The 15,464-nt window shown below is 40.4% G+C and overlaps 1 protein-coding gene across 7 annotated transcripts in view; it reads right to left on the bottom strand.

Annotated features, from left to right (window-relative positions):
• khdrbs2 (KH domain containing, RNA binding, signal transduction associated 2) overlaps window positions 1-2,918 on the bottom strand; it is a 243,009-nt gene extending 240,091 nt beyond the window's left edge. For all 7 annotated transcript variants that reach the window (XM_083538517.1, XM_083538518.1, XM_083538520.1 and 4 more), the window contains exon 1: window positions 2,566-2,918. In XM_083538517.1, coding sequence (XP_083394643.1) covers window positions 2,566-2,656 — 91 coding nt within the window. In that variant the 5' untranslated portion in view covers window positions 2,657-2,918. The remainder of the gene's footprint in view (window positions 1-2,565) is intronic.
• Between the last annotated feature and the right edge of the window lie 12,546 nt (window positions 2,919-15,464).

The following is a 15,464-nucleotide window of genomic DNA, read 5'->3' as shown; positions in this document are numbered from 1 at the left end:
ATACAACATTTATTATTTATAGTGTATATATATATATATATATATATATATATATATATATATATATATATATATATATATAGTGTATAAAGAGAGAAAGAGAGAGACAGAGAACGAGAGAGGGTATAAAGCTGTTACTATTTTGCAATAAATAAAATATTTTTCTAACCTTTGTTTGCAATAGTGCTTTTTAAAATTGCAATGGTTTTTTTAAGGGGGGGGTCTTTCACTGTAACAAGCTGATACCTAAATAAAAATAAAATCTTTTTACAGAAAACCTCATCATATCAACAAATATGCATCTTTATTTGTTAAGTGTTTTCTTACATAAACTTACTAGTTTAAGTCATTTACTACCAGTTTAATTTATTATCAATGTCCATTATACACTAATGACGATATGTGTGTGTGTGTGTGTGTGTGTGTGTACTGTAGCTGATACTATGGAAATGATAACACATAGAACGAATGCATTAAACTGAACTTGTGATCTGCCTTGACGCCAGAAATGCTGTCAGAGCTACAGTTCTAAAAAATTAAGCAATGGTATGAGAAAAGTTTGAACACGGAGATATAAATCATTTCTCGGTTATCCTGCACTTGCATAAAGTATAGCATGTTTATTTACAAAAGAAAATAGGGCATCTAAATTAACCACTGATTAAAAAAACCCTGAGAATGAAAAAAAATAAAAGAATCAAGGATCTTCAATATTCAGTGTCACAGAGATCAAGTGACTGTGCGAAACAAGGCCAATGCTGCGTGTCTTTCAGCACATTAACATCTCTTAACTTGAGCTGCACCGTGCTAGCAAACACATTTATTATCCCGTCTGCTGGAGAGAAGCAAAACCCCCCAGCTGTCATGTGTTTCATGACACGGATGCTGTACCTTCATCTGGGTGAGAAATGCTTACTTAGAATATATATATATTGATGCTGTTGAGGGGTTCAACTGCTATATTATTTGTTCTAAGATAAGTGATAACAGGAACAAACTTGTTTCAAATATGTTGTTCTGAGGCATTTTTCGTAACTGGAAATGGATAAAACTTTAATCTTTGGCACATTGCAGTTGTAGCAATAAGAGGAAAAAACATTCTCAAAGGTGTGTTAATCAACTTCATGGCTTTAACACTAATGGGGGGGGGGGGGATTCATATAATTATTATTCTACCCATGTAAAAAGAAACTGCAATGCAGCATGGTATTAACCAGCATTTATTAGCATATAAAAAAATACAAAGCTTTAGAAATAATGTTGTATAACTGTGAAATTATTCCAAACAATAAAGAAAAACAAATAGGTAGTATAAAAACAGAGAAGGCAGCATGATGATCTCTTTCCTAATGTGTAAAAAAAAAAAACTGTACTGTTTGGTAATTATTCTGAACTGCTGTAATGATGTTGTGATGTGTTGTTTAAATCCTAGCGTAATCTCATTTAAACCATTCTAGTGATCACGAATTACCTTCACTAGACTGTAAGTACACAAAAATCTTATTATTATCTCTTTCAAGGAGTTTATTTTTCAACAATGCAATAGAAGCCTTTCATAGCCAGAAGTAATCTGCGATATGAATAAATCTTCGTGCTGATGAAAAACAAAAATATCATTTATCATCACTAATTACCTAAGACAGAGATCTCAAGTTTTAATTGGATAACGTTGCTGAATTGAGGGTTCATTAAATTTATCAGTTATGTGAGAGGAGCATTTGAACAAAGCAGCAGTCTTATCAGTGCTTCTTGCACAAACAGTAAGAAAGTAATACGCTGCGTGTGTTTTACAGTACATGTTTGATATGGTTCAGATTAAATGAACACATATAAAGAATACAAAGCAGACAAATACATCAGATATGTTCTCTCCTGGTATATGATTCAAATCCGAGATAAAAAAATGAGTAATGCTGGAATATACTGTAGCGTACAAAAAAAAAAGAAAATCCTCAGCCTTTTATTCACACCTACACAGCTTTCTATAAGTCTGCGCGGAGCCTATAAGAGTTCATTCTACCTGGGGATGTCAGGTGTGTACGCTAAACACGGCTGAGTCGTGCGAAGGAAACTTCAAACTGAAAATTCTATTGCTTCTAAATTTGGTTCCTGTGTGATCTGGCTTTATCTGCTGAGAGATGAAATGGGGCATCTGATAAGAACTTGGATTGGGATCTGAAACACATCAGATCAGTCACGGTGACACTCTGTGTGAGGACACACTGGCCTCTGTTTAATGCCAGGCTCAACCAGTCTCACATGGAAGGTCAAGACTAAAGACTAAATCTAAGCTTGTGTGCATGTACTTGAGAGATCCAGGGCTTCCACACCTGAAGACCAGCTCTCTGACTTCTAATGGTGGGGAAAGCACCTGCACTCGGGCACGACTCAAAAACGCATAGCTTATATGATGTTGATGATTGATGATGATGATGTTGATGATTGATGATGATGATGATGATATAATCAATGACAAATGCGTGATAAAAATGCTTGATTAATCCCATGCAGTGCATGCCTGGTAGCGTAATGCCCGGTGAGAGGAGGATGAGTTCATTCCCTTACCTTCAGCCAAAAGGCGCATCGCGTGCACGAACGACGGATCCAAGCTCTCTTTCTCGGCCAGCAGCTCGGGCAGGTACTTGTCCTGGTCCATGATTCACCTCGGTCCCGAACACGATAAAGTGCAGACAAAAAAAACGATACACAAGTGCTACAAAAATCTTTTTCAAGCTTGCTTATAAATAAGTGTCTGATAAGTACCGGTGGTGGATTTGCGCGACGCACGAGCTCGATGTGGAATAATTCACAGCTGCGCACCCATGTCCTCGCGCTCGGTTTAAACGCGAGACGCCGCGGATGGTCCCTCCCTCCTCCGCCGAAGACTCTGCGCTGTAACCACGCCTCCAGGCGCGTCTGATTGGCCGCCTCTGAGGACACAAGTGATTCCTGGCAACAGTCCCCATCGCTGACGAAACGATCCTATACCGTACCTGTGCATTATAGTGCCAAATAATACGGCAGGGAGCTAGATGGAATGGGTATCTTCTCTGTACATGAGCTTTCACACTTTCGTACAGTAATTAGACAAGAACCCTGAAAAGACTCTATATAGGAAAAAAAATTGTCCTGGGTAGCACCATAACCTGTCACATAGACTAACACAATTTGTATTTGTAACTGCATCACTGAATGTAACTGAAGAAAGAAAGAATGGTGCTTTATACTTCACATGTACGTAACATGTTAGGAGCTGGGAGGGAGAGCACTGGGTCAGCCATGATACAGCACATGTGGATCACTAAAGGGTTAAGGGCCTTGCACAGGGGCCCCAAGAATGGCAGCTTAGTGACACAAGGGCTTGAACCCCAACCTTCTGATCAGTAGCCCAGAGTCTTAACCACTGAGCTACCAGTTCCCCAAACACTGGCTCCATCGACCTCTGGGTTATTGGTCCAGCACGCTTGTGCTGCACCACTCTTCTAATAATGTTCATATTCAAGCCAGTGTGTCTCTAACTTACACTCCTTGCATCTAGTCAGTCACTACACCGTCGGATAGTGTACACATTTTGTAACTTCAGTATTTAGCATGTGTACATCAAGAAAAGTCAAAAGTATGTTTAAAGCGTTTATAAGGGTTACACCTCATGACCCAACTGTTCCTGTCCATTGATCACATTCCTTTTGTGTCTGGTTATCTTTATTGCCTGGATGGTCTTACTATTTCTGCCCACCATAACATTCTGTCGGTGGCATACATGTCCCAGGATTTGTTATTTTAAAGCAAACACTGCTGTCTGAGGCAATCATTTTGAATACTTGGTTTTGGTAGTGAATATTATCTTAGTTTTCTGAAAATAAAAAAAACTTTGGAGAGAGAGAAACTTTTACTTTCTTGCTCTTCTTGTCTTTGTGTGTCACTTGGCAACCCTCCGCAATGCGCATTGAGCAGGAAGTGTGCCACCAAGCGAAAACGCCTATTCAACAAGGAATCAGAAAAAGAAATTGAAACGCTTTACTTTAAAAAGTTGTATTGTAGTCATGATCACTATTGTCAAGTCCAAAACCAGGACTAGGGACGAATAGTCTTAATGACGTCAAGGCCAGCACGAGATCAAGACCAAATAAAGGTCTGACTTCTTGCCAAAATCTGTGCATGTAAAACTCTTTGACAAAGCCATGGCCATACATAATTTACCAAGACCAATGTGTGTCTATGGTAGAATTATTTCTTACATCTTTTCTAAAGGGTAAACAATATCCATGTTTCAAAGTGAAAGATAAGACTGCCATCCTTTTTTCTGAGAGTGTTCTAAAGGCTACACAATTTCAGGAGTGCATGCTGGTGTAGCGTGTAGAAATGCCACCTCACATTTCCATGGATCTCAGTTTGATCCTGAGCTTTGGATACTGTCTGTATGGAGTTTTATGTGTTTTCGCTGTGCCCATGTGGGTTTCTTCCAGGTCCTCTGGTTTTCTCACGACACACAAAAACATGTTTCTTTGGTCATCGGTGTGAAGGATTGAATAAAGGTGTATATACATATACACCCAGTGTTCACAGGAGATGCTCAGGATTATTCACTGTGCTTGAATGATGTGGTTACTGAAGGTGACTGGATACAAAGCATAAAAACTGTCAATTTTTCTAGCCATCAACAGGCCAAAAATTACAATTAGAGTTGCCGAGCATAAATGAGAAAAGCAGATATGCTAAAAGTTAGTTTAAAAATAATAGCTAAACTAGCTTTATAATGATTTAAGCGTTAGAGCAGTTCAATAATGTGAAGAGAAAAGAAACAAAGGTAGGCAGCTGAACAAGTGATCTGTCTTAAGGAAGACATGTGTTCCATATTCATAGCGGGGTACAAGGTCAGCTCGATTTGTCGCATCCGTGAATACTAATGATGCTCGGTTGCATTGCCTCAGTTTGCCAAGATTGATTAGGCACATGTGACAGTCGGCCTATAGAGGGAAAACATGCTCTAACATGCATACACACAAATATGAGGAGGGGATAGAGAGAGAAGGAAGATGGAAAACACAAGCTTGCCTAATTAATGACTGAATTGATTGCGATGTTGTTGGCAAACATCTGTACACCCGGTGTCACACTTTATAATGTATCTTCCCACTAAAAGCCAGCTGGAATTCAGTACCAACTTAAATTACACTATGAAGTGTCACTTTTCTGCTACCCTTTGAGATTTCTTAGCTGCACCCCTTCTTTTATTACTTGTTAAAAAAGCATATAAATAGACACCACTTTGTTTGAAAATGTGAACCCAATCCTGCACGATGAACAATGTTTACATGAAATTCAGCTCTGATGATCACATCAACTCTATTCTAATTTAGCTGGTTTGTTCTGTATCAGGTTGCTGGAAAAATTCTGTTTACAAATTTCTGTCAGAAAAAGTAACATCATGAATTTCCACTATACCAAAAGCAAACTTAACCAGCAAGATGTTGGAAAAAAAAACATTTCTAAAAAAAAAAACTGCCATAATCCAGATTTTGGCCTTTGCTCTGAGATCTTGTTTTTAATTTATGATCCTTATTCGAATGTTATTCATACAGTATTGATTCCACTCTGTCCAAGTTAGATTCATTTTACTTCATTATGCATACCGCTCTAAAAAAAAAAAAGGCCATAGACTTTTTTTTGTCTTTAACCTCATATAAATCATATTCATTCATTTTGCCATGTGCTTTATTTCAGAATTGAAACCACAATCAACAGGATCAACAGGATCCTTAAAATCTCATTCATGAGTAAAATAGCTGCTAAATAGACCGTATAACTTAATAGGGTTTTTAATTCCGGTTCAAGAGTGTGATTGGAAAAGAAACAAAAGATTTGCAAATGAGAACACAGGGTTTTTAATACTGTATAATATATTACACATTATTTTATAATCATATTATACAATAGGTTTACTGTTCGACGCTATTTGGTGTTTTGGGTATCTGTCCAACACTTTCTTGTTTTGTCTGTCTGCACTGTTTTTGTCTGCACTGTTTGCAGTCGGTTGCACACGATGCACTTTATGTGGTGAAGACAATTACTTTAGTCCCCAACTCTGTGTTCTGCTATGTACCTCTATGTAGTTTGATGTAGCTCTATGTTGTTTAATGTGGCACCAGGGATTTGGAAGAACGTTGTCTTATTTCACTGTGTACTGCATCAGCTATATATGGTAGAAATGACAATAAAAGCTTCTTGACTTTACTTGACTTGACTGTATGCTAAATGCTTCTCAGGTTAAGAGCAAATGGTTATTTACTTTTTACACTAGCCAAAAACCTGCTTCCTCAATTGTGCTTATGGAAATCATCTGACTAGACCATCATCAGAGCATGACAAATAGTACAGAACAGGCATAGGCTTGCATGAGCATTATCCAATTAGTAACAGTTCTGTTTAATCATTATGTAATTAGTCAACAGTGTAATTAGTGCAATTTTTATGATGTAGACCATAACAAATACCTTCATGGCAAGGTGGATGGTGCCACAAAGATTGTTTTTTTTTTTTACATCAAAGTGTGCTATTGGTTAATTTATTGTCCTTCTACCTGAACAGATTGGCTTTATAATTAATCTGTACAATGACCTTATTCTTTTTAGATTCGGGTGACTTTGATTTAGTAGCAGCTTTTGTAAACAAAAATTATGCTCAGTTCATGCCTTTTTAATTGCAAACTCTAGTTTATTTATAATTATAGCTGATGAGGTAATATTAGTGACTATTGTGTAGTCATGTACATATACATGATTAATAATGACTATATGGACAATATTATAATGAAAACAAATAACTAGAGATAAAAGAGTCCAAAACAACCTATTGCCCTGTTTTTCTTTTAGAATGCTGAAGCCTGAGCATATCAGTCGAGTGGTTGTGCTCCTAAGATAAATTTAGTTCCTTTTAGAAAGTAGCATAATAATGATTGCCTTATTCTGTGTCCTTTTCAGAGAAGGCAATACTATAAGACTGTTTACCAGGCTACAATTTAATTAAAGTTTGGAAGACGTGGTAAACAGAACTATCACTCAGGCTGAAAAATCATTTTCAAAACTCCTGATAATATAATGAAAAAACATGATGAAAGGTTCAGAATTTATTAAAGCTGTTTAATATCAGGACTTGGCTCCAACTAAAATTATATTAGATCTCAGGGTTAAATAATGGTTCAGTTATGTAAACAGTGGCCTGATGCTGTAATCCTGGGTTTAAAACATAGTACTGTATGTTTTAAGCAAGTTTACAATATATTTTTTATTGTAAATTGTGTGCATTTACTATTATTTTCTGTGGATTACTATAAATGGCACCATTTAGAAACCATGAAAATTGTTTTGGCTTGCAATGTATTGCTGCAATGGTTTAGAATTCAGCTGCCAAAACAGTTTTGCACTCAAGTTTCCATCAGTGAATATCTATAAAATAGTCTTCCTGTTCAAACCAGAGTAAATTCCTGCTCACACGATTGCACTTTTTGACCATGTTGTACACACTTTCATTTCTAGTTTGGTTCTTCACAAGATTTCTATATATTAAAAAGGATGTATGTCTTCTTCTTCTTCTTCTTCTTCTTCTTCTTCTTCTTCTTCTTCTTTTTCTTCTTTCGGCTGCTCCCATCAGGGGTCACCACAGCGTCTCCATACTCCCCTGTCCTCTACATCTGACTCTTTCAAACCAACTACCTGCATGTCTTCCCTCACCACATCCATAAACCCCCTTTTTGGCCTCCTCTTTTCCTCCTTCCTGGTGGTTCCATCCTCAGCATTCTCCTACCGATAAACCCCATGTCCCACCTCTGCACATGTCCAAACCATCTCAATCTCACCTCCCTCACCTTGTCTCCAAAACATCCTACATGCTCTGTCCCTCTAATAAACTAATTTCCCCATTCAGGAACTTCGAGCTGTTGTTACGACGCAGCGTCTCGTTCCCTTGGGAAACTAGGGTTACATATGTAACCTAGAGACGTTCTAATTCTATCTATCCTCGTCACTCCCAACGAAAACCTTAACATCCTCAGCTCTGCTACCTCCAGATCCACCTCCTGTCTTTTAGATTAAAGGCATGCATGTAGTAAATAAAAATGTATATCCTGAATCAATTTGTTTCTTAAAAGCTGCTTTGTGATAGTGTCCATTGTTAAAAGCGCCATGAAATCAAATGGAAATAAAAAGCAGCCTGCAGGTGGATATCAACTGTGTGGTGTTTAATAAACAACAGGTTGGCAGATGCATTAGCTCACAGTTTTGCATATGTTAGCATTTAAAAGTAAAAGGTGTTTAGAATTAATTGTTCACTGATTGCTTAGATTAATTCCATAATCCTATGGAATTTAATCCAATGTCTTTTTAGAGCTCTCTAGTGGGTACAGGTAATGCTATGACAAGTGGGTTGAAAGTGGTATATACTGTATGTCTTGTACTCTGTCAGATAAAGTAATGATGCAAAAATAAATCTTTATGATAAATGTAATTTGAAAATGGCAGTTTAGAAGTTACATTTTGGGAGCAAATCACAAAACTATCAGAGATTAACTTTTTTTTAATTTAAGACCATTCGTTCTCAGTTGTAGGTCTGCCAAGTGAATAAAAATTTAAACATTTCAGAGCTGTAATAAAACTGTTAAATTCACACTTAAACTTCCTGTCCTTTAAGGCTAAATCGTTAAAACCCTTGTATATGTATTACTGCAGTAATAGTTCTGTCAAGAGCATTTAACAAATGCTGCTCGTAATTGATATTCAACCTTGTTATGGATTAATGATATAACAAACACTAAAGTACACTAAACACTAAAGTACACGTTTGCTATACTGTGGCCTGAGATTTCATAAAGGTGATGATTAATGCTGTAGCCACGTCATTTGTTAGATGTAGTTTATCTAATGGTCAGAAGATCTAATGCTGCTACAAGTAAATTGACTTTGTGCCTCAGAGCAATCTCTCTAACAAAATTCATGATTACAAGCACTGTTAAATGGTTCAGAGTAGTGTGTGTGTATGTGTGTGTGTGTGTGTGTGTGTGTGTGTGTGTGTGTGTGTGTGTGTGTGTGTGTGTGTGTGACAGTTTTGACCTTGTGGAGGCATTTGGCTATCCCCATAAGGAAAAATACCCTTTTTTTAATATGAAGAAGAAATAGTTGAATGTGTTTGTGAATGTGTGCCATCCCATCTGGGGTAATTTCTCTTGCTTTGTGCCTAGAGTTAAAAAAAAAAGAGTCTCTAGATCTACCATGGCCCCCAGAATAAATTCAAGATTCTTTCTGATTAGTGAGATTGTTGATGTAGGTTTTGGTATAGCATTAGTAGAAGTAGTAGTAGTAGTAGTAGTAGTAGTAGTAGTAGTAGTAGTAGTAGTAGTAGAAAATAAAAACAGTGAAATAAAGACACAAAAGTTATCTAAAAAGAAATTCTATAAAATGCAATTCATTTTAATCTAATAAATAACAATAACAATTTAAATGAATGATTAGATTAGAGTAAATTGAAATTGTTGTTAGGAGTGTTTATTATTCAAATGTCTATGAACGAAAACATTTGAATGAATATTATCCTGATTTTTGCATTTGCATGTATTCGGGCAATAAATCTCCTAAATCATGAGGCTATTGTGATGCCCCATAAGGCAAAAAGATTGTGAATGTGCACAATGCAGACACGGTGGATTTGTTATTTTAGCCGAGACCCAGGATGCAGAAGGCAATAGTCCTCTGTGTGAATTATTAAGCAGTATGAGTATGGGGCAGCAAGAGCAGTGCGAATGGGAAAAGAGGATATTAAAGCTTGCTCACTTTGAGAACTAAAGGCTCTAAGACCCTGAAGTCTCATTAACCTACTGTTTCACTCTGGAGGGGTTTTCTCTTTTCAATCTTTGCTGAATTTTTCCTCAATAATAGGTACGGTGATCTTCTGAGACACTCCTATCAGCATTGCAGTGATATTTTTGGTATTAATAGGTTAATATGGTACATTAGCTTTGTACTGCCTTGCGCTGGTAAATGACTTAAGAAAAAGTATGTGATCATCTAGAAGGTGGCAACTTTTACGCATTTTGTGATTTTATCATTTCCATCAGTGGTGATGAAAATGTATCCAGAGTATGTTCCTTATTAATACTAACAAATGTACAAAAATGTGCATGTCCCCAAACCACTTCTGTTCTATGTTCTACATCCTAATTACATATCTGCATGAGAGCTCACGCTCTGCCTCAAGGTAAAGGTGGCCCTCAGAGAAATTAGAACAGGACCCTGCAATGATTAAATTAACCAAAGCTCTAGCTTAGCACTTGCAAATAACAGGAAAGTAAGATGAAAGTGATGATGATCACAGCATGCCAAGAGAGGCAGCTCCGCACTGATGCTGTTAAGTGCAGCTCAGAGGTTTGAGCCCAAAAAAAAGTGCAGCAAAGTCAGGAAAGAAGGTAGGAAAAAAAAGTAAAATGTTCATACATCAAACTTTATATCACAGTTACACTTATTGAAGATGATGGGAGAGAATTGTGTAAAATGAAAAAATTTAGATATGCTCAAGTGATCTGTTTCTGTTAAAGGTGGCAAAAGTACACACATCCTTCACTCAAATAGAAATACAGATATTCATGTTTTAAAATACTCTGGTAAAAGTACTGACTATAGTACCCTTTCAGGAACTCGAGCTAAAATGCTTTGGAAAAGCCTCGCATTGTTCACGCTCTGAATCATGTGTAAAATCTGGCCAATAGGCAAGTCATGACGTCATCGGCGGGCAACGTCATGTAAACTAGGAAGCTGCAAAATGAGTGAGCGATGGTAGCAACATTAGCTTCTGTTTGCTCAGGTACACACTTTGAGTGTTAATCTGTGCAAGCAATGGCAAAGAAGCAGACAAACGTTCGCATCTGTGTCTCTCCTTGCCCCTGTTTTATAGGGGGGAGACACATGAGCTTTGTGTTGTTTGCTTGGGAGTAGAGCATGCTCAATCAGTGCTCACACTCCACTCCCAAAAAGCACTCTTCGAGGAGAGTGATCTCCCTAGTGGCTCAGGTCCCGCTCTCACTGAGGCGAAGCGGTGGCGAAGGTTGTGAGGCTTGTAGGCCAACCTAGCAAAAGGCATGAAGATGGACGAGTCCACTCCAGCCTCTCCTGCTGGGTCGAGCTCCGATTCCCGAGGGAAAGCACTCACTTTGGCGGTTCCTTCTTCCGGCACGTGTAATGCAGAGCCCACGGATTCTTCTCGCCCCACATCTTTACCAAGTGCATGGCTTCAGGGCATCCGCATTCTAAATTATCCCGATGATTGGTTGATATTAACTTGATCAAAGCTTCAGGCGGTCCGGCATCGAGATGTCGTTCCTCGCCCATATAAAGGAATTGGGGCTAAACGTGATGAAAAGTGTGCTTTCTCCTCTGCAGAGAACACCTTCTTGGGCGTAGTGTGGGACTCGACCGTGTTGCGGGCACAACTGTCTCCTGCCCGGATCGAAGTCATCCTCACGGCAGTCAAGAGAGTAAAAGGCCAGTCGCTTGCTGTGAAGCATTTTTAGAGGCTGCTCTGTCTCATGGCGGCATTTGAGCCCCCTCCAGTGGTGGCTCAAAGACAAAAGGTTCTCCCAGGAGTGCAATCCATTCCGTATTATTAAGGTCTTGTGGCAAGCCGTGCGAGTGTTAGAAATATGAAAAGTACCTACTTTCCTGTCTCAAGGCCTCGTCCTGGGAGCTCCTTGCCTCACTGGGTGGGGAGCCGCTTCTCCGCCCAAGGTCAGTGGGACAAGAGACATCTTTCATGACACATAAACTGCCTGGAGATGATGGCTGAAACACTTCCTCCGAGACCTGAAAGGTCACCACGTGTTGGTCCATACAGACAACATGACGGTGGTCTTGAACATCAACCACCACATCAACCACATCTCCAGTCTCGCCCCTGTACAGGCTGGCGTGGCAGATCCTTCTGTAGTCCCAGCGAGAACTCCTCTCGTTAAGAGCAGAATGGGGAATGGGGGCTTTACCCCGAGGTGGTGGAGCAGATATGGCAGAGATATTACAAAGCCCAGGTGGATGGTGCAGACATTGCCGAGGCTACGTCTGTACGCCTTTTTCCCTATCACGCTGTGCCTAGGAGTTCTGGAGAGATCCCGCCAGGAAGGAGCTCGTCTCCTCCTTGTGGTACCTCGTTGGCCAGGCAGACCGTGGTTCATAGACCTGTTGTCCCTCCTCGAAGTACCTCCTTGGGAATGTCCGCTCAGGAGGGATCTCCTCTCTTAGGCAGGGGGAACCCTGGTTTACCCCTGCCCAGAGTTAAAGAAACTGTGGCTGTGGCCCCTGAGGAGGCACAGTTCCTAGCAGCTGGTCTCTCTACTGAGGTAGTGGAGACCATCCTCCATTCCAAAGCTCCCTCCACGATGAGGTTATATGCCGCTAGATGGCATCTGTTCACCACATAGTGTGAGCACCGCCAGCTGGACCCAGTCAACTGCCCGGTTGATTTAGTTCTTGAGTTTTTGCAGGAACAGTTTGCCACAGGATTGGCTCCATCAACCCTAAAGGTTTACGTGTCCGCTACCCAGTACAATAATTCCCAGTCGCTGGGGAAACACCCCCTCGTGACACATTTCCTAAACAGCACCTGGAGGCTGAGGCCCGGGATACGACCCAGAGTGCTTGTGTGGGACATGGCCATTGTGCTGGCAGCTCTATCTGAGCCCCCCTTTGAGCCATTGGCCGAGGTGGCCCTCTCACTCACATCTCTGTATAATAAATCTGTTCGTGACGATAAGCACTATGCCGGTTGTTTGTCTGCATTCGAGCACAGGTGAGGACTCGTTCGAGTTGCAAACGGTGGCGTTGGAGATGGAGGCATTGGAGAAACAGATTCGCGAGCTGCATGTAAAGCATGCCCGGCTGCGAGAGCGGAAAGCGGCGCTGGAAACATCCCGGGCGGACGCGCACTCATCCCAGGTAAACTCCCGGGTTGAACCTAACGCTCCCAGCACATCAACTCCGCGTGCTTCTATGCCCAGGCCCAGCGCACCTACAACTCCGGCACCGGTGCAACATGGACCCTGGATGCGGCCGCGGCGGAAGAGACAAGCCAAGCCCCGATCAAGGACGTCTCCACCTCCACCACCGGCCTTCGAGATCTCGACCGAGAACCGATTCGTCCCCCTCCGCGAGACGGAACGCGACACTGTTATTCTCGGAGATTCCATCGTCCGGCATGTCCGCGCTACCCGAGCTAAAGGTAAGGTGCACACTCGCTGTTTTCCTGGTGCTCGTGTTCTGGATGTCGCTGCGCAGGTACCCGCGATCCTGAACGAGAACTTCGGAGCGGTTGTTCTCCATGCCGGATCAAACGACACCAGGCTGCGGCAAACGGAGATCTTAAAGAGGGACTTCAGGATCCTGGTGGAGACGGTACGCAGCACATCACCCACAACGAGGATCATTGTGTCAGGACCTCTTCCCACTTACCAGCGAGGGGCTGAGAAGTTTAGTAGACTTTTAGCTCTAAATGAATGGTTACAGTCATGGTGTCGAGAACATAAACCTCTCTTTGTTAATAACTGGAACTGTTTCTGGGAGCGTCCTAGGTTCTTCCGCCCTGATGACCTGCACCCCAGCAGAGTTGGAGCAGCAGTGCTATCAGATAACATCTCTAGGATACTTCACACCATCTGACTGGTAAGACATCAAGAAATCTTCAACTATAAGAACACGCATACTACAGACCAAATAGTTACAAGTTCACACACAGCCCAGTTTATAGAAACCGTATCTATTCCTCGGGTAGTAAAACCAAGAATTACATACACAAGATCCAGAAATAATCTTATTGCAGTTAAAACTGAAAAATGCCAGATAAACAAACACAACAAAGTTCTTAAGTTCGGTCTTTTAAACATTAGATCACTTGCACCCAAAGCACTGATTGTAAATGAGATGATCACAGATAATAATCTCGATGCACTCTGTCTCACTGAGACCTGGATTAAACCTGGTTATTATATGGGTCTAAACGAGTCTACACCGTCAGGATATGTTTATAAGCATGAGCCCCGTCAGACTGGTCGTGGGGGGGGGGGGGTGTAGGAACCATTTATAGTGCTTCTCTTAATGTTAGTCAGAGATTAGGATTCAGCTTTAAATCATTTGAAGTGCTCGTTCTTAAAATTGCACTTTCAGACATGCATAGAAAACTCGCTCTGGTCACCGTGTACAGACCCCCAGGACCCTACGCTGATTTTCTTCATGAGTTTGCTTGTTTTCTCTCAGACCTCTTGATCAGTTTTGATAAAGTGCTGCTTGTAGGAGATTTTAATATTCATGTAGATGATGCAAACGATGCCCTAGGATTATCATTTGTCGATTTACTAAACTCTTTTGGAGTTAAACAAAACGTCACCAGACCAACCCACCGTTTTAACCACACACTAGACTTAATAATATCCTACGGAGCAGACGTCACTGATATAGATATTTTACCCCAGAGTGATGACATCACAGACCATTATCTCCTACTGTACACACTACCGGTAGAGCAGATTAACCGTGTTTCACCACGGTATCGACTTGGTAGGACTATTATTCCAACCACTAAGGACAGATTCATAAATAACCTGCCTGATTTATCTCAGTTTCACATTAAACCCATAACTGCTGATCATCTTGATGAGATGGCGAACAACATAGACCTTATCCTCACTAGCACTTTAGACACTGTTGCCCCCATCCGGTTAAAAAAGGTTCGAGAACAAGCACCTGCACCTTGGTATAATAGTCATACGCATGCCCTAAAGAGAACAACACGTAATCTGGAGAGAAAATGGAGGAAAACTAAATTGGAGGTATTTAGAATTGCGTATAAAGACAGTATGCTTAGCTACAGACAGGCGCTAAAAGCTGCTAGAGCTAAACACCTGAGCAAACTCATAGAAAATAACAAAAACAATCCCAGGTTCCTTTTCAGTACAGTCGCTAAATTAACAACAAATCAGGGATCTGAAAAATGTGTTCCATCACAGTTTAGTAGTGAAGACTTTATGAATTTCTTCACTGAAAAAATAGATAACATTAGAAAAACAATTGTGGCAGTTCAACCTCTGACAGCATCTCCCGACACAATCGTACTTACAACCTCACAACTACACTGTTTTACATGTATAGGACAGGAAGAGCTGTATGATGCTATTATGAAAGCTAAATCAACAACATGTCAGTTAGATCCAATTCCCACTAAACTACTGAAGGAAGTGTTATATACAGCTGGTGAGCCTCTTCTCAATATTATTTACTCCTCACTATCGTTAGGTCATGTCCCTAAATTCCTCAAGTTAGCAGTTATTAAGCCCCTCATTAAAAAACCTAATCTGGATCCAAACACGCTATCGAATTACAGACCAATTTCAAATCTCCCATTTATGTCTAAGATTTTAGAAAAGATTGTCGCTGCCCAGT

Source organism: Silurus aristotelis (assembly GCF_946808225.1).
Source record: "Silurus aristotelis genome assembly, chromosome: 4".
Classification (NCBI taxonomy): Eukaryota; Metazoa; Chordata; class Actinopteri; order Siluriformes; family Siluridae; genus Silurus; species Silurus aristotelis.
This window is presented reverse-complemented; position numbering and strand designations above follow the sequence as displayed.